Genomic DNA, 20,350 nt, shown 5'->3' on the forward strand with positions numbered 1-20,350 from the left:
CGTCTGAACACACAGAGCTTAATTCTGCCTGCCAACGTCTCCACAACTGGACTGTGGTCAATCGTCTTCCAATTTCCGTTAACAAAAGTGGTGTCATGCACATAGGGGGATACAGAATGAGTCCAAGCTACTCGATGGGTGGCGAAGAGCTCCAGAGGTTCACTTCCTACACTGACTTGGGGATCACCATTTGCAATACCAGAAATTTCGACTTACATTATTCGAATATAGTGTGTAAAGCGAGACGCGCTTCTTATGTCCTACGGAAGGCGTATGGAAAATGTGATATCGCTACACTCATGCACGCATTTACCGTTTTTATACGCCCAATCCTGGAGTATTGTTCGCAAATATGGTCTCCGTACAAAGTGAAAGATATAAAATTCATCGAAAAGGTCCAGAAGTCATTTACCAAACAGTTTTGCAGTCTGCGTCATCGCCCATACGAGGAAAGGCTGAGATGTCTCGGCGTCCACTCTTTAGAATGGCGTCGCCTTGAAGCCGACTTAAAGCTGTGCTTCAAACTTGTACACACACAACTTAGTATATACGGGTCAGTCAACTCCATTTTTTGAAATCAATCCCAGACCATCACTGAGAAGACATTCATTACAAATAAAAATTCCAACTGCCAGGAACAATGCTAAATTTTATAACTTCCGATGCCGAGTTGGAAGAGTATGGAACAAATTACCACCAGATCTCGTGTGTTCATCTACATATCACAGATTCTGTCACTCTCTCAACGCTTCTGATCTTTCAACATTTTTAATGTGCTATGCATTTTAGTTCATGTCGGGTTTTATTGGTGCATATATGCTTGTTTTATTTATATAACTTTTTTTTTTCCATCAGTTCTATTGATTATTTCACTTTGGAATTACATGTGATGATTTTTTATTTACTTTTCTTTGTTTTTTTTAAATATATATATATACATGTATTTTATTCTGATTTATATATTGAATTTTATTGTGTAAACATGTTTATTTTATTGTTGTTTTGTGTTTGGGGATTTTTTATTTTTTTTTATTTTTTTATTGGCGTCATCTTTTATGCATTTTTCTCTTTGTATATATTCGTGTGTATGAATGTGTACTGATGTTCCCTGCCGTCTCTTTCCAATTTTATTGATTGTTTGAATAGTGCACCTGTGGAGTTAGAGCCTACTGGCCTTGCACAGGTTTGTATATAATAAATAAAATAAAATAAAATAAGTGATGCACAGAGATGTAGCTTGGGACGATTTTGATTTTAAATGGTTCAATGTTCCGAATCGTGGGCGGATTCCTTGTTACTTGGTATAACGTTTCTTTTCTCCTCCTTGTCTACCAAATGATCGTTATTTGGAAATTGTCGAAGTCAAATACCGTCGTTTCCGCGGTGTTTTCGTTCTTTGAAATAAGTCGCTTCGATATTTTTCTCCCAGGGTTACGGATCGGCAACAATCGACTCGTGCGTCTTTTTCATCAAAATTTCATTTCCTTTCTTCGCCCCCCTCCTCGTTATCTCGATAGAAAATTGCTCTAAGCTTTAATTTGGCTCTCTTTTATATACCGATTTGTTTTAATTGCTGTTCCGTCCTCTGACGTCTTATCGAAGGTGGCCTCTCCGACCGGGCGTGAAATGAGTACTTTAACGTTCTCTCCGCGCTTAGAGTATTCAAAGTTCATCCACGTAGAGATGAAAATAAATTTCAGAAATCTCTTCCAATTAACATCGATTACGTTTCTTGATATGGATGTTGGCATATGTAGTTAATGTTCGAACTATATACGATGCTTGAGTGAGTTTCAATTGGGGGGGAGGGGTGAGTGTATTTTATTATTATTATTTTCATAGTTTTAATTTTTGTGATTTTTGATTTTCAATTTATTTTTGACTTGAAGAATCTGGGCCTACAGTTACTGCTGTGATTGTGTGTTTTGGGCCTACACTTTTATTTATTTCCCTGTCACCACTAATAAATCACGCATGCACCTCGTCCATATTTCCATGTAGAACGAATTGTTACATGTGGTATTTACATTGGTTACATTGGTGTTTTTAAGCAAATTATAATTTCATTTTATCGCAAATGCATTTTTGTCCATTCGATTAGCGTCATTGAATGTTCTCGAGACAGCGCGATAAGGATAATGAGATTTATCTTCCCATCCTCCATATAATTACATTGGTTGAAGATTTCCTTGAGAACGTCAAACTGTGTGTTAACAATTCGCCCGTATTTTTTCTTCATTTCACAGCGCATGTTTTCAGTGTATTATGTGTGTATTTGGACTTATCTTCTCGTCGGTCTTTCTTGTTCATCTCGCATCCACGAAAGTAGATAAGGTGGTAATAATCTGATTAGAAGAGAGTGTTTTCTCGAACAGAGGTGACTATAATTTAAATAGGAAATTCAGAGAAGAATGAAATTGAACTTGGAGAATTTTAAATGTTTCGTGATGAGGAGTATTTTTGAATTTAATAAAATGCATTGGAGTGGGCTCATATTTTGTTTTATCAGAAACCTTTGTAATTTCGGCTCCTCAGCACATCTGGCCACATCCAGGAAAACGGGATTCAAAACCTGAGTCTTGAAATAATAATGATTATAATCAAATCGAGAGACTTTCCAGATATTATGCCGAGGCGAATTTGGGAGAAGAAAGTTTGTTGTTACCACCACAAGAATCGAATCCATGTTGTAAAATCACGTGCTTCTACTGCCGCCCCCTTCAGGCCAATCGCTCAAGTTAAGAGAAAGTGCATTGTTTGTCTACTAAGCAAGTCATGCGTGTTTTAAGGGAGGAAGGATTGTGTGTGTGTGTGGTGTATAGTGGAAGGCTACTTGCCTGGTTTGCAAGAAGTTCTGGGTTCGATTTCCGGTGGAGGCAAGCAAACTTTTCTTTCCCAACTTTACCTCGGCATATCATCCTGGAAATCTATCGTGGGCAGAGGAAAAAAAAAACATTCGATAATTATTAGATGTAACATTTTGAGAGTTTCATAGTGTAACATTACACTATGAAAGTTTTAGAAAAGTGCTTTTATAAAATGTGAAAAAAAATGCAACCATCAAGTGTATCGGTTACATTCGAGCGAATGTAGGGCGGGGTAGCCCGGTCGATATGAGTATAGCGTGAAACAAGCCTGCCGCACGGAATCGGCAATAAATTGTAGGTCCCTGTCTAATTAGCCCTCGTGTGCAGAAAATGACCGTGGTGCGACAAAAATGATCAAAATGACCGAGCGAATGTAACCGATACAGTTGATGGTCGCATGAAAGTTTCATTATAGTTCATTCATAAAACTTGAAAAATGCAACCCATAAACTAACGTATCGGTTACATTCGCTCGATTGTAACTGGTGCGCGTATTGGTTGCATTTTTCAAGTTTTATAAAAGAACTTTTATCAAACGTTTATAGCGTAATATTGGCTTTAGGTACACACGTGTGTACCTCAGGTCCCGTCTTGAGAAAAAAAAAAAAGAATCATTAAAAACTACTTAAAAATGAGGTACACACATGCGTAGCTATGGAGCGAAGAGGTTGAGCGAAAATTTATGTATAATAGTCGGAATATCGATATCGGTATCGAAATCGTGCTTTTGAATTCAGATTTTTGATTTTAAAGACTATCTCTCGATGAAATGGTTGTTTTCTCATTCTAGTTGAATACGGAATGGGCTCAAGTTGAAGCGATAGACCTCGTCAACGACGGCTCCGGGCTCGGGTTTGGCATCATCGGTGGCCGCAGCACTGGCGTCGTCGTCAAGACAATCTTACCCGGGGGCGTCGCCGATAAGGTAAGTGTATAAAATGGTTAGTCGTTGTCTTCTCCTTTCAGTGTCTTGTCTTTATGTCTTAGTTCTCATTCCATTGTATTTCGTATGGTTCTGTATTCAAACGGATTAATGTGCATGTCGTGTTTGGACGCCAAATTTGTAGTGTAATTAGATTGAAGAAAGGGATTTTTTAAGTTCAACTATATACGAATACCATAGGTTTCCAACTAGTATTCCGTGCAACTTTGGGGTTCAGACGGGTTCCACGGTATCAAAAAGCTGTAAATTTTTTTCGTTGCGTTATAATGAAAATACCTTCTATGGAGAAATATTCGTGTCTGAGTTCCATAGTAAAGTCTCTTATTCATAAAGAATTCCAATGTAACAGTCTCGCAGTCACCCAGGGTTCCGTGTAACAGTCTTGTGATCATCCAGGATTCCCTTGTAAGTCTCATAATTATCACGTATTTCGTTTGTCAAAATTATCAAGGACTCCGAGTAACACAGTCTCTTTACTTATTGATTCAAACAATATTGTAGGCCTAGATTTATACTAGATCAAATTTATACGAGAGAATGCGTTTGATTGTGATGGTCAACAAGGGTTCCGCGTGACAGTCTCGTAATCGTCCGGGGTTCCGTGGAACATTGTCGTAAATATCAAGGTTTCCGCACGAACTAAAACTTTTTAACCCTCTATTCCAACGCCTTTTCGCTGGAATTTATTCTTGCAATCTGGGTCGTAATTGAGAGCCATCATTGTTTTTGTCGTGGAGGGTAGGGGTGTCGAATGTAATTTTGTCGCTTCCCCCCTCTGTACAAATCTGATTTTACAGCAGTTTTTTTCCCCAAAATATTGCCGCCCGCGGCAACTGCCCTTCTTGGCACCCTTCCCTCTTATCTTCGGCCTTACAATATTAAGCATGAGTGTCGGACGTGTTTACAACCGTAGGTACTTAGCCTCGAGCTTCATGAAGTTGAGTAATTCTGAGGGTGCTCGACTGCTTTCTGCACAATACTGTGGATGTTTTCTCGCATCCTCAACTCCAGTAATAGTCGGAATCGCTGCGAGCTGGATGAAGAAGTTAAGAAACTGTATGTGATAGTTGAGTGTGTGAGTGAACGTGTATAAAAGGCGTGTCAATAAAAGATAATAAAATTTATACCCTGTGCTGTACTCAGAGTCAGTATATGCCAAATTGACTGAGATCATTTTAAAATATGTGATTCGCATTTGGCATTTGTAGAGCTATGTCCGAAGGAGGTGAAGTATCAAAATTCAAGAACGCATTTCAAGTATTACGTGAGCAAATTTTTAGCCATTTTGGACCCGCTCCTCCCTTTGTCAGCAAAATTTCGTCAGGACTGCACCCCACCTCCTAACGTGCATTGGTGGGATCAGAAACGTACACGGGAGGGGGTGAATAGAGGGCTTCGTGCGCCTCCCTCCCCCGCCCGCCCATAAGAAGAAAAATTTTAATGCAAAAATATTTTAAAAAAAATTAAAATTTCAGAAGAAAATACCTTTGTATGTTGTTATAATCGATTTTTCTGTTAATTTGAATGCTATTTGAAGGATAAGAACCCAAAATTCCTCTTCAAAAAATTTACTGCGACCTACACTATAAGCCATGCATGATAAACCCTTGACCCGCAGACCAAATGTGGCCCTGAAGGTTATCTGGTGCGAATATTTTCGTATCGGGCCTCACGTGTGCTTTTTTAATAAGCGGTCGTGGTCCTAATGGGCGCTGATGGTAGGATTGCGGATGGGCTGTGGTTGAGCCTATGATGTGGAGGATTATTAAATAGAGTATATGGAGAATTTTTCAGAAAGAAGGATTCATTCATTTTTGTAAGAGAGAATACAGTCAAACCTCGTTAATGAGTCACTCTTGGCTGAGCAAAAATACGACTTAGTAAGCGGAGTGACTCGTTAAACGGAGTAAGCCAATTCCTGTCTGAGGACAATTGCGACTTCCAAAAGGTGACCCGGTAAGCGGAGTGACGTGTTAACCGGGTGACGAACTAACGAGGTTTGACTGTATATAGCTCGATTCTCTCGAATGGGAACTTTAAATTCTCCGATTCAAATTTCGAATACTGAAGAGAAATTACGTCGTGGCGCCATCTCTTCATCCTGTTATAAACTAGAATATGGAAATATCTGTTTAGTATGGGATGTGACTAATAGATGGCGACGCCTGCTTCGTTTTTCAGACTTTTTTGAACTTCTGTAGGATTTCTCTCTATAAAGCCGGGGTTACACTATAAAAATTTTACAGAAGATCTTTTATAAAACTTTAAAAATTCAACCAATAAGCGTATCGTTTACATTCGAGCAAATGTAACCCGTGATCTTATTGGCTGCATTTTTCGAGTTTTATCAAAGAGCTTTTACAAAACTTTTATAGTGTAAGAGATCTAAAGATTTTTTTTTTTAATCAAAAACTTCAAAGGGAAACAATAATAAACAATAAGTTTATCGATCACATTCGTTGAATGAACAATGCTTTTATTGGTTGCATTTTTAAGTTTTATAAAAGAAATTTTCTAAAACGTTTATAATCAAAAATGCCGGACTTACAGCTGGGTTTGAAGATTTTGTGGTTCTCAGACCCCTTGTGCCATTAAAATGAAATTCACAGACCCCCCCGAGCTGTATAATATATGGTATGAAATTATGTGCAAACTTAAAAAAATGTATGGACGCTAATTGTTTCATCATCCAATGTATGCTAGTGCCTCTGTAACTTTTCTTAGGGGGGATTAGTTGCCGGGATTACAATATATAAGTTTAGTAAAAGATCTTTTACAAAACTTGGAAAAAACAAACAATAAACCTATTGGTTACACTCGTTCGAATGCAGTCCATACCAGGGCCGTCATTTCCGGGGGGGGGGGGGCAAAGCACATGTACTCAATGTACGTATATGTATATAACATTTTTAGTGTATTTTCAAAAGCCAGGGAAAAATGACGGGCCTGGTCGATACGCTTATTGGTCGCATTTTCAAGTTTTATAAATAAACTTTAATAAAACTTTTATAATGTAATCCCGGCCCTAGAACCCCTGGTTAAGAAACGCTCTATCACAGCGTTTCGCAACCTCTTTGATCCCAAAGACACAAATATTAAAATATTTGAAGAAAAAAGGAAGCTCGATCGACCAATCCGCATAGTAAAAGGGTCAAAATTTTAATTAGAATAAATACACGCAAATATTGCTAATAATAGCTGCGTACAATTAAACAGTTTTCATTGGTGCAAATTAAAATTTTTAAATCATTCTCTGCGGGACGAATCGTCCCGTTTTCGTGGACCATAGGTTCAGAAACGCTGATCTGTTGCATTCTAATGATGTAGCTTGACGCCTTCAGTGAGAGGTGAGGATAATTGTGGTCCTGTGTGTGTGAATAATCTCGTATAGTGCGGTCGTATTTCTGTAACCGTAATGAAAAGTGTACGGGAATCGAAAACTCGTACAAAAAAAAAATTCGTATGACTGATGATATTGCTGTTAGACGATATTTACAAAGACCGACAAGAAAAGCCTTATATGTATGGCCTTAGCTATATGCGGTTTTAGCTTATGTAGTTGCCCCCCCCCCCCCAAGCAATCCAGGAGTTCTTACTGCAAGGCATTACGATTCTTATCTGATCTATAGGCAAGAGATGTTATTTGACCGATGAATATGTGCGCGGAGAAATGAAAGGTGTGTATGCGTCGTTAATTTCCCTTGGTGTTGCATGTAGTCATCCTCACCATTCCGGGAATTTCCACTGCTGTATTGCGTAGTGTTGCGTCTGAAACACGCATCTCCACGCGGATGTTCATTTAGGCACTACAAAGTGTTTGCTAGATCTTGATCGGCATTCGGTTTGACTATCCCCATTCGGGCATTGACGTGACGATGTTCTGAACGCAAGCATAATTAGTATGTCAGACTTGACCGGAAAATCCAACAATCCTTGGGAAACTTATTTTGTGTCGTTTGAAATATTGTGTTTTTGCTGTAGCAGTTACGGTTCGCTGTTTTTTAGTATCATTTTCACTTGAGTACAGGTGGAATATCGATTCATGCCGTTTTGTAATCATTTTGTTCTGTAAAATCTGCATATGCAGTAAGTGGTCAGCTCATGTTATAGACAAATTATGTCGGCTTAAGCGGAGTGTCGTCAGTTTCAATGTGCAATATTGTGAAAATCGTATAAATTTACTGTAATATAACATTTATTGAAGTATCAATTAAAATTGCAATATTAACAAAATTGTGGAAAAGAAAAAAATAGAAATTTTTACCGTTTCGGAGCTCTTATTACTTGACTTATTGTGTTAAAATATACTGGTACACTTTGATTTATACTAGTAATGTTTAATTCAGACTAATCAGAGCAACTATTAGAATAGTTAACTTTTATTCACAACAGAACTATTGCACATTAATTTTACATATACATGAAATTTAATTTTTAGATCTTTTAATCCTTCATCTCAGTAGTTCATGATACAACATAGGATCCTAGGGAAAAAGCCTGATTTTTTTTTTTTTCAGCTAAGACATTTAGTTTACATTACAAGACCTACATTAGTGGGGCCCATACCGAAATCAAGTCTTGCTCGAACAGTCCTTAACGTTTCAAAGTTGGCAAGTGAACTTCCTTAGCGAAACTTTCGTTATACTTGAACTGTTCCGTTTTGGTACATGCATACGGCTTTTATGGTGACATTTAAGCACATGGCAATTCTGTCAACAAGCTGTTTTTTTTAAAGGCAAATAATAAAAATAATCTCTTCAAGTGGGGGGGGGGGGGGGGGGGAGTCAGCTTATACTCGGGTCAGTTTTTGATGGGAAAATATCGACGCCCGCAATCAGTAGTCATTTTTGTAGCAATGTGCGAGAAACCGGCATTATTGGTATGGAATATGTTCAAATCCCACAGAACCGATGATGTCAAAGCCGAGGCAAAGAAATCGAAAACATCATTGACTGAAATTATCATCCGATCCTTCAAAAAGTGTTGCATCAGCAATGCGATAGACGGAACTGAAGATGATATCCCCTTTGAAAGTGACAATGGCGATGAGACGGCCCAGATGAGGATAAAAACGGAGTTGCCGCACCCCAATAATGATCTGATGGATTACCATGAGCTTGGAGACTAAGAAACGGATTACAAATTTTGAATCATTTTCTATTGTAAATTTCCACAAGCATATTCATTTTGCATAAAAATATAAGCATTTTTTTTCTCTGAAATGCACGGATTTTTATGGGGTCGGCTTATACTTTTCAATTTATTGCGGTTTTGGTGGTCCTGAAGTGGGGGGGGGGGGGGGTTCGGCTTGTACACGAGTATTCACGGTGCATATTTTTCTGGATTTGAAAGCGTAGAGTTTTTTGGGTTGATTTCGTATTGATGTTCAAGCTCGTTATATATACTTTTGAGCTTATCTGCCGTCACTCCTAGGTAACTCACTTCCTATAGGCAGCAGTGCTTCATCTGGAATTCATTATTATTTTTCAAATCTCCTCTCCTTTCGCAAGGCGAGAGGAATCTTCTTGGAATTTAACGAGTAAAAATGAAATCCTGGTCGCAATGAACGGAAATTTATATTTCACTGTGTTCATTATGGAGGGGTAGCACTGTACATAGCACAAACCTGTATAACGATATTTTTCTTTATGTCTTGGGTATCCTTGTGTTTCAGTTCAAAATTACACGGTTTCACGAATCGAGAAGTGATTTAGGCACCATCCAAATTGCTTAGAAGCGAAGCAGATGCTCTTTTTTTTCAAGGGAAAAACGCCAGTGAAATAGTTTCTCCCGCCACTTTTCGAGTTAAAGGCGCGTTTACACACGCATGGAATAGGGTTGCCGACAATTTAGTTTAACGAACATTCACATGAAATGTTGGGCACTAATGTCCGTTTTTTTTAGTATAGTGATCTGACGCCTGGTATTTATCATGCCATGATGTAAGTATGCACCTTTACCCTTTTTTTCCCCCTTCAATTATAATGAATCCATCCCTTAAACCAGTGGGATCCCAAATACTTCTGGTCGTAGACCCACCCCCCCCCCCACCAGAATTCTTGGTGTCTGTTATGAGCCCCCACCACTAATCGTGGAGCACCAGAAATTTTTGGTTGCCTGCCGTGGGCCCCCCCTCCCCATTTATGGCAGGAGAGACCGCTATCACCTCACAGCGAGAATGTTCTCGAATGTTCTCCCGATGGCGGGCATTCTATCCACATTACTGGTCGATGCGATGCGATAACGATGTCATCTGATGCAGTGGGTCTCAGCCTTTAGAAGCCCGCGGCCCGGTTAGTTTAGTTTTTTTTTTTTTGATTGGAAACCCGGTCACACTCACGACTAATGTGAAATAAATGGGTGAAAATGAAACGGTGAACAAGTTCGCAGTTCGATTAGACTGATGTCCAGGGCCCGGCAGTTGAGAAACAGTTCTCTAATGTACTCCAAAAACAACTAAAGCAACGTTTCATACTCCTATCGAGAGATGTCGCCACAAGTTCAATTTGTTTGTGAAAAATCATAATCATGTTACTTTTTTCACTTTATCGCTAAACTCAATCAGGGTATGGATGAGAGTGCTAGGGGCCGTTCAAGTATTACGCCATCATCGATGGGGGAGGGGGTATTCCGATTTGATGACTTTTGATGACGAGGGGGGAAGGGGGGGGGTTGGATAATGCTGACGTCATCAACCACCCTTTATGAAAATATGAAATATTCTTAATGGCATCTTACTCGGTGAGCCAAAAACGAGAAAAACCCACTTGAAGTAACATCCCCCCCCCCCACTATTCATAAGTGCCCTGCAGAGCCACTTTAGTGATCTCTAAATTTTTCGCAGATCCAAGTGATCTGGAAATGTGTCCGGGCCACTTAAGTGCTCTAGAACTGTGCCACGCATCACTCAAGTGATCCGTAATTATATGCCGCGGATCACTTAAATAATCTGAGAATGTGCCGCGGGTAACTTGATTGATATAGAACCGCACTGGGGCAAAGCCTCCTAGAAGTGGTATCTAGGAGGCTTTGACTGGGGGCCACTTAAGTGCTCTAAAACTACGTCACGTGTCACTCAAGGGATCTCTAAATGTGCAACGGATCGCTTAAGTGTCCTGGCACTGTGTCCCGGGTCATTTGAGTGATCTAAAAATGTGCCGCGGGCCGCTTAAATGTTCTGGAATTGTACCACGGGACACTTGTACAGACTTGAATTGTACACGGGATGTGGCTCGTAGTTGAGGAGGGCAGGCCGCATCAGATAACCCCCAGGGCCGCCATATTTGGTCCGCATGTCAACATTATATGGCTTAGAGGGTGGTTCGCAATGAATTTATTAAAGGCAAATTTGGAGTTCATAACATTGAAATTAACAGAAATTGATTGTAATAACATGTAATAGTATTTTCTTCCGAAATTTCAATTTAAAAAATATTTTTTGCATTTAAAAAATAAATTTTTGATCATGGGAGAGAGGGGCACGAGCCCCATATGCCCCCCCCCACCCCGTGTATGTCTCTGATCCCACCAATATGCGTTACGATTCAGAGGGGCAGAGCTGATGACGAAATTTTGCTGACAGGGGGGGGGGGCGGTCAAAAATGGCTAAAAATTTGCTTACGTAATACTTGAACGCCCCCCCCCCCCCCCCCAGCAAATTCGCAGATGACGTGAAGCTATAGGGATAGTCGGGAATCAAAGCGATAGGGAGTTTGGGAGGTGTTCCAGACCAACCTAAACAGGATTGCAGCATTAACAAACGAATGGAGCGCGATGTTTAGCGTTGGCAAGTCCGTGGTCACTCACTCATTTCGGTTCGAACAACCCACGTTTCGCTCACGAGTTGAATGGTGGTGGTGGTGTTATTCCGTATCCCAAAGCAGAATGTTTTACATTGTTCTGTAACGAGCCCTCGGCTGGACTGGAAACGTTCTGAAGTTCCCGTAATAGCGTTTTCTACATTTTTCTGAAAATTCTTCCCGATTGTCGCATATTCTGCGTTGGGAATTCCGGATGCAACTAGGACCACCGATGTGGGTGTTCTTATTTATGAGCGGCTTTTAGGTTCTCTGAATATCGTTCAGCGGTGGTTCACATTTTCTTCCTGTGGGTTTTGCACAATGTTTTATGACAATGAATATGTATATTAAGAGGTGGTGCCTAAGCCCTCTTTCATTTTGCCCATGATGTTGGGACGGCAGAAGGGACATTTTTTTATATATATTCAAAAATTTCTTCTGAGTTCTGTAGAACATTGTCATCATCAAGAGTTCAGTGGAACCGCCTTATAACTATGGGGTTCCACAATAAACTTCCCGTTGGAAACCCCCTTATATAAAGAACAAATATAGGTAACAGAGAGATGGGCAATCAGAAAATTCCGCAGCCAAACAGCACCGCACTAGAGATGCTCCTAGTATGGTATTGGCTGAAAGAAAGGCATTTGTCGGAAGATGAACAACGCATCCAAACTTGTGCTGGGGGATTCGACATGGCTCATGACCATCTGACCAAATGTGGCCTTCGGTGTCATCTGATGTTTACCTGTGACCTCAAACTTAATTTTGTAAAGATGAACTGAGCGGCACATTTTTCCAGATAACTTAAGTGACCCGCAGTTAAGTTCCATATCGTATGAGTGGCCCGTAATACAGTGATAGCTGTCTAAGACGGATAGCTGTATGAGACGGAAACCGCTTGAACGGAATCGAAATATAGTCTGTTCAATGATTAGTGCTACTTAATTTTACTTGCACTTTTATAAACATAAATCTATCTAAAACGGAGTATTTGTCTGTTGACATTGCGTTTCGTATAGGTTTCACGGTATATTTCACGTGACCCGCAGCATTTGAGTGACGGCGGTGGAGTTCCACATCACTTGATTGGCTTGGCTCGTCATACATTCCTAAATAACTTATTTGCCCCGCGGCACAATCAAAGATTCTCGAGTGACTCGTGGCATAGTCGCAGATCGCTCAAGTAATCTTCAGCGCTGTTCCGAAAAAGAAAGGGGCGGATATTGAGGTATCATTACCGCGATCAAAAACAATGAATTCTTACAATTACGACGTCGAATAGCTCGATCCGGTTCACAGCAGCCAAACAAATACTAATGCGATATATACGGGGTGATTATAAAAAAAACTATCCCGACAAATGGGCCCCGAACTATCATACCATTCACAGAAACTGAATGAAATTTTGGCATAAGGTATTTTGAGGTATGCGCTCAAGAATGATATGGAAAACAACAGTGTCACTCTAACAGTTACGGTTACAGTGAGAAAATTTCGAAAATATCAAATGGCAACGCCAAGTTTTTTGTATTGGAATGCGATCTCCATACTGAAAATCACTAAATAGCGTTGGAATGGCACCTTAGGCACGAAAATCCCCGGAGCTAGGCAAGGAAAAAGTAAAAATGACTTTGTCGTGCACCAGAGCATTAATGTTCGTTTCATTCGTCACACCTTCGGCTGAGATCCCACAAGGCCTGATTAGTCCTCTACAAGGTCATGTGGAAAACACAATAAAATGCTTTATTTTATGCTGCTTCTCTGTCCTTATTGGTTGTCCTCACTTTTAGCCTATCTACCGCCGGTGATTTTCATGCTACAGTTGCCGTTCGAACGCTATTCAGGGTTTTTCACAATGGAGATCACATTCCAATACAAAAAACTTGGTGTTGCCATTTGATATTTTCGAAAGTTTCTCACTGTGACCGTAACTGTTAGAGTGACACTGTTGTTTTCCACATCATTCTTGAGCGCATACATCAAAATACCTTATGCCAAAATTTCATTCAGTTTCTGTGAATGGTATGATATTTAGGGGCCCATATGTCGGGATAGTTTTTTTATTATCACCCTGTATATATATATACATTTATATATAGTTGCGTCAGCAGTTCCCTACGATGTTGCAAGACTGGTGGTTGTCAACCTTTTTTGACTCGCGGAGCCCATTCTGGTATATAATTTCTATGACGGAGCCCCGTAGGCCTATTTTTTATGTATTCCACAAAGTTACTGATTTATTTTTACTATTTAAAAATATTTATAATTATTTTTTTCAAATTTACTTTTTTTTTTTTTTTTCTTCGAGCGGAGCCCTTAGAGTGATTGATACGAAGTGCACAAGGGCTCCGCGGGGCACCTGTTGAGAACCGCTGGTCTACGGCATTGCATATTGGAGAAATACTGATGACCGCTCGCAGTTACCCCGTGACCGGAGGCATAACTCCCGTTCTCCCCAATATATTTTTTTTCAACTTGGCATTATTATTATAATTTTATAATTCTACTATTAGGTCGTGGACCGCTGGGGGTTCCAGGCACCCCGATTGGGAACCGCCCCACGGGTTGATTTTTTTTTTTGTTTTGACTTCTGGTTGTACTTTTTGACTTAACGCCTATGTAATTTTTTGGTTGCTTTTTTTTTATATGCATCCATTTTTGTGCAAATCAGTTCTGTTTATTCGTATCTCAAAAGGTATTGGGGGGGAAAAACTGTCAATTAAATTTTTACATCCGTTTTGAAAGATTTCAGCCATGATTTCCGAGCAAGTTTCTTCATATTAAGTGCTTTGAAAGTGATGGATCATCACGTCATTGTGGTTTTGGCCGGAAGAAAAACAACGAGATGGAACGTTCCTCGAGAAAACGTTAGCCAATAATAAACGGCTACCGACATGGATGAAATATGAAGTTGTTTCCTCCATCCGTTTTTTCCCTTATTCCTCTGTTTCTTTTTTTGTAGTCATCCATATCTTTTTGCCGTTGCTAACTTATTTAAGCCGAACTACTGTGTGTATAGTTTTTCTGCCTGTGTCTTCGTATCAATCATCGCAGCAAACAGTTTGGCACGGGGCAACAAAAGAGAAAACATCATTAACAGCCTTTTACGGTGGGTTTTTTTTTTTGCAGGGCATTAAAAGAAGCTTTAATGCCCTTAAGCGAATTGGTTTGCGAGGGATTCCGCTTTCCGAAGTGCCCGTCAGGGAGATGGGGGCCTCTTCTAATGAATACCTTGTTGAAATTTCGGTCACATATAGGTGGCGCTAATGGTATTTCTTATTGCCGCTTATTTTCTTGGAATATGTTCAAGAGAACCTTCATTACTATGAAATTCGGTGTGGATAGACAGAATTGATTTAGTTGGTTTTTGATTATTCTTTTTGGCTGTTTGGGTATTTCTTTTTTCCCGAAACGAATATACGGGGTGGATGAGAAATCCTGGACACATATAATAAAAAAAACTAATTATAAGACATATAAAGTATCGGTTTGTTTGCACTGAAATACTTATGGTCTGCCTTGAAGTGTTTTGTTCGATAAATTGAAAAAAAAAAAAAAAAAAGATAAAATACACTTACAGGTAACTCTGTAAAGCGAAAAACTCGACATAACACTTAAAATGTTGCACAAACAATGAATAATTAATGCTTATGACAATTTACGTTACATAACACTACCACGTTTCTCAATATGAGCAATCTTTCACCCGTTTAGATGTTGCATAAGTTAAAAAAAAAGGACATTTATAGTGAAATGTAATAGTTATATGTAGGGCTTGGATTTTTATGCCCTAAAGATGAAACGTCGTTGCTGATAAGTTAAGTTGTTAATTGCTGACGAGTTAAATAACCTGAATTCACCGACCAGCAACGACGTTTCATCTTTAGAGGCATAAAAATCCGAGCCCTAGAGTTGCATTTAATGCAAATTGTCGTCACCATTTATTATTAAGTGTTTATGTTGAATTTTATGTGTTACACTTTTCATACCCGAACATTCAGTTTTTAGATTTTTTTTTTTGCACTTTTCGTATTAAAAAAAGCATTTAGAACTCAAAACTTTAAAGGTTTGGACACACACCGTATAGGACACACAGGACCGTAGCTCGGGCGTCAGTTGCCCGTGGTTCGGCTCGTTCCTCTTCAGACCACACCTTTCCGTGTGTTGCCCGTGTCGCTGCCGTATGCTGACTACGAAGCTGTGTCGATTGCTTCAAGTCTTTAACGCAGCCGGTTCGGTGTAATCAAAATGTTCAGTAAATTAATTAACAAAAGTGATTTGGATATAATAACCCTAGCGTAAATTAACAATAATTAATTGTTCTAAACATTTCTGTAAATAATCTATACAATGTATTTAAATTTTTTATTTTCGATTGATCTCCGATAGATTTTTTGTATGTGACAAACCCGCAAAAAAAGGATAGGATCTATTTAATGCAGCTGAAAATAAAAAGACGGCCATTTGCTTAGTTTGACTATATGCATTCTTGTTTATAGTTTGGAGAGAGGAGATTATTTACGGAGTGATAAAAGGGGAGAGAGAGAGAAAAAAAAAGTCATATAGAAATTAAAACAATCTGTGGGGGAGAAGGGTTCTCTCTCTTCCTCACCTACACACTCGTTTTTATTCCGAGTCAACGGCCATCATAAATATAATCATCTGTAGGGGCAGGTGGTGTCATATTCCGATAACACCTTGGAGAAGTGTATCTCAGCTCAGTAGGAGCATATTGTACGAAAGAGCGAGCATATATTTTACTCTGTGTGTGTGTTCGCGGAATCTTCTAAACTGAAAATTGGCTCCTCTGCAGATGGCAAATGGATATTAAAATCAATAACAATTGGGGTGTTTAGTTTGCCGGGGCTTGATTCAATGATAAAGCCTCACCAGTATTCGATAGTAATCTAAAGCACTCATTGCCAAAGTCCCAGTCGCTGAAACACCTTTGTCAGATATTTAGCACAAAGGTGCTCGACTTTTGGGAAGCTGTGGGCCACTTCATTGTTTTGAAATATTTCGCGGGCTTCTTAAGTTATCCAGAAATGAGTCTCGATCCTCCAAAATTATCTAAAAAGAAGTGGCACGTGTCGCTTAAGTGATCTGCAAGCGTGCCGCGGGTCACTCGAGAGATCTGGAAATGTGCCACTAACCACTCAAATAGGATAATCTGCAAATATATCACGATCCACTTAAGTGAGTCGCTCAAGTGATTTTGAAATGTGCTTGAGACCACTCGAGAGCCTTGTTTTGTTTTTTGTTGTCACGGGCCACATCAAATGCTTCCGAGGGCCGCATTTGGAGCACAGGACATGGGTTAAGCATTTATGGCTTAACATGTTGCATCTGATGTGAGTACCAAATTTAAAATGTCTCCTATATTTTCCCATAAGAAAAACCCCAAAAGTTTTCGAACCGTTTTCTATTTATATATATAATTTATGTTAAAACCAAAACAATGATTCATTTATAGAGCATCGGGAATTAAACCCAGTTAGTTTTCCAAGTTTACATTATTATTTTAACAAAAATCTCCTCGGCAAAATTTCGTTATTTGCTATGTGAAACATAATTTTAAACTTTGTTTTCCCATCAAAGTTGTGAAAATGTTTATCCATATGTTTTCTACATATTACGCTAGTACCACAGAAGCGGAGCCAGGTGTGCCCAAACAATTTCGGGGCACGAAAAATGTTTAGGACACCCCCTCTCTTTAACAAGATTTCATATATTTTGTGGGAAGAGGGAATCGGCATACTGAATATACACGAACGCTAAGAAATACCCCTGTACAAAAAAAATAACTACACAAATGTGAATTAACACAAAAATTAATGGAGGTAATTTTAAACTAATGTGAGAAACCGTTTCCGAAATTAAGGAAAACTTTAGAATCGATGGATTAAAAATAATTGAAAGAAATAATTTCAGTACCAATGAAAATTCAGAATTAATAAAAGAAATAATTTCGGAATAGATTAAAATTTAGAATTAACGGAAGAAATAATTCCAGAACTATTGAAAATTCAGAATTAATAAAAGTAATAATGCGGAAATTGATTAAAATCAAGAAATAAATGGAATTAATAATTCAGCAATTGATGAAAATTGAGAAGCGACATAAAATAAATGAGCTCTCTCCTCTTTTATAAAAAAAATCTGCGCTCTCTCTCTCTCCCGAGACCGCACCGTCACCGTAAAAATATAAAATAAACTAGTTGGTGACGGTGCTCGGCTACGGTGCGGATATGTGTGAACGGCTGCATTGATTAGCAAAGAATTATTCTTTGACCGTGTGATGACCTACACTCGGCCGAAGCACGTGTCGGGCACGGTGCGGATATGTGTGTCCAGACCTTTACAATCCTTTGAGTCAGGGCTCAAATCCCTGAGGTAAAATAAAAAAAAATTTCGACAGGGAGGGAAAACAACCTACACATTCGTGGCACAAGTGTCTGAAAGGGTTAGGATGAGTTTTTGAGGACTATCATTTGATCATTTTTGTCGCGCCACGATCATTTTCTGCACACAAGTACTAATCAGACCGGGCCCTACAATTTATTGCCGACTCCGAACGGCAGGCTTGTTTTTTATACTCATCGATAGGTTGGTGCGCTAACCCCTCGATGGGGACTCCCTGCGGTAGTAATTTTTTATACAAATACAACCTCACAACAAGGAAAATGCCCAACGAGGTGGCTGCTGCGGTCATGTCGCCGTTTTTGTTGTACCCCTGTGTCACAAAGTTTTTTGACAAGGACGAACCGGGTATCGAACTCGCGATACCTCTAAACATCCTTTGGTACTATAGGTGATTATCTTATCGACCTAGGCTACTGTGCCCCTTGTAGAGTATCACAAGCAGAACCTTGAAAATACGTATGTCTGGTAATCCTAATATTTTTCCATCTCAGTGTCCCCAGGGCTGAGTCTCAGCTCATAGAGATTACATGTTTCAATGTGTTCACAACTATTAAGTATTGACACTATCGAATTCCAATAGAGTTTACATCAATTTAGAGTTTGTTAGGACAACGTTCAACCCACTCCGATCTGTTCCCAATTTGAGCAGCATCTTGAATTTTTTTATACAAAATAGGCATAATCGATTTTAAACAATAGTTCGTATTATGTTCATGTCGATACCAGCATGTCCTGGTACCACCCTGCAACCTCACGCTCGCCAGCCGACTTAATTTCCAATCGATACAGCAAACTAAGACCGAATTCAGACGGCTTTTTTCCTCTGCCGAATACATCAAAGAAACAGATACATCTGGGTATTATGCTCGGGTGAACTTGAGGGAAGCAACGTCATCTTGGCTCCGCGTGACTCGAACCTAGGCCCTCATGCATTTCAGGGCGCCCGTCTATAGATGGCGCCTTTACTTCCAACCCGTCTCATTAATGGCAGTGAATTGCAATATAGCGATATGGCCAGAGTTCGTGTTTTCGGTGGAGCAGTGATGCAGATTGTAGCATGCTTGCCGGTTAGGGGCCATTCAAGTATTACGTAAGTAGATTTTCAGCCATTTTTGACGCCCTACCCCTTCTTGTCAGCAAAACACTGATCCCCCTCCCCCCCTTGTCAGCAAAATTTCTTCAGCAGCTTAGAATATCATCTTCAAAAACGGTTGGTTGATGACGTAATCAACCTTCAAACTTCCCTCTCTCCCTTGTCATCCAAAAGTCTGCAAATCCGAAACTACTGTGTCAGCCCCCCCCCCGATGCTGACGTAATACTTGAATGATCCCTTACACAAGAGGTCCTGGGTTCGAGTCCCGGCAGGGATCAGGTGAATTTTTCTTTCCGAGTTCACCTCATCTTAATAATCCAGAAAATATCTGTTTCTATGACAGAATTTTTTTCGGCATTATCGAGACGTGCTATACGGAATTTCGATGACATTGGGTTCTCCAGCCTTATCATGGCGGGAAAAATCTCAAATTTATGACTTGCGAGTGATGACATAAATAAGCAGTATCGGAAGGAGCCAAATTCTGAAATATATATATATAAGTCGCGGAGGCAACTGAGAAGCAACGACCATTTTTCTCCCGGACGACATTTCCTTTACCAAGTTCCGGTCTCGAAATATATCGCATGTTTTTCGAGTGTTTTTTTCTTTTCCTGCGAGATCAAGTGGTACTCGTGTGTGAGCAGCGAGTCGTAAATCAAGTCCTTTTTTGCCATTTTTCTCCCCCGGTGTCGAAAACTCTGAATATCCACGAGTTTACTGCTGACGTTTGGCAAACGTTGGCACCATTCATTGTGTGTGTGTGTGTCTTATGATATACATGTATAAGAATTATTATGCGGAGATATATCCTTTCATATAAAAAAATCAACATGGGGGCTCTCCTGTGTGATACAGTCGTATCCAGTTATAACGAATTCCAGAGACCAGAGAAATCACTTCGTTATAACGAAGGAGTTCCAAATCTTTTCATTCTTTTTATGTAAACTTATCTGGAGGACTAGAAAAGTTTTCGCTGAAACGAGATTTTTTTCCTCGCTTTCGCGATGTTCGTTATAACGAGATTCGACTATAGCTTATTTTTTTTTCTTTTTATATTTTAAAATGCATTTAGTTGCTCAAGGAATGGTTGGAAGTGTGTGCAGATTTAAAGTCTATTGCCCTTATACAATATATTTACTGCTTTCTCCGATTCCCTCCATCCTTTCCCGAAACCAAATTCAGAGGTTGCTGCCTAAATGCTAGGCTGCTCTGTGTGGGCAT

At 39.6% G+C, this 20,350-nt stretch overlaps 1 protein-coding gene across 6 annotated transcripts in view; it reads left to right on the forward strand.

The window, feature by feature from the left end:
* The window catches only part of LOC149063817 (multiple PDZ domain protein-like), a 689,010-nt gene that overhangs the window by 220,940 nt on the left and 447,720 nt on the right, over positions 1-20,350 (forward strand). For all 6 annotated transcript variants that reach the window (XR_016196092.1, XM_089255618.1, XM_089255619.1 and 3 more), the window contains exon 7: positions 3,658-3,792. Coding sequence is in view for 5 of the 6 variants with exons in the window: in XM_089255618.1 (XP_089111744.1) it covers positions 3,658-3,792 (135 nt within the window). In the remaining variant the exon portion in view is untranslated. The remainder of the gene's footprint in view (positions 1-3,657; positions 3,793-20,350) is intronic.

Source organism: Pholcus phalangioides, unplaced genomic scaffold, assembly GCF_987345545.1.
Source record: "Pholcus phalangioides strain wild (caught in Gottingen) unplaced genomic scaffold, Ppha-v1.0 ptg000043l_1, whole genome shotgun sequence".
In the NCBI taxonomy this organism is placed as follows: domain Eukaryota; kingdom Metazoa; phylum Arthropoda; class Arachnida; order Araneae; family Pholcidae; genus Pholcus; species Pholcus phalangioides.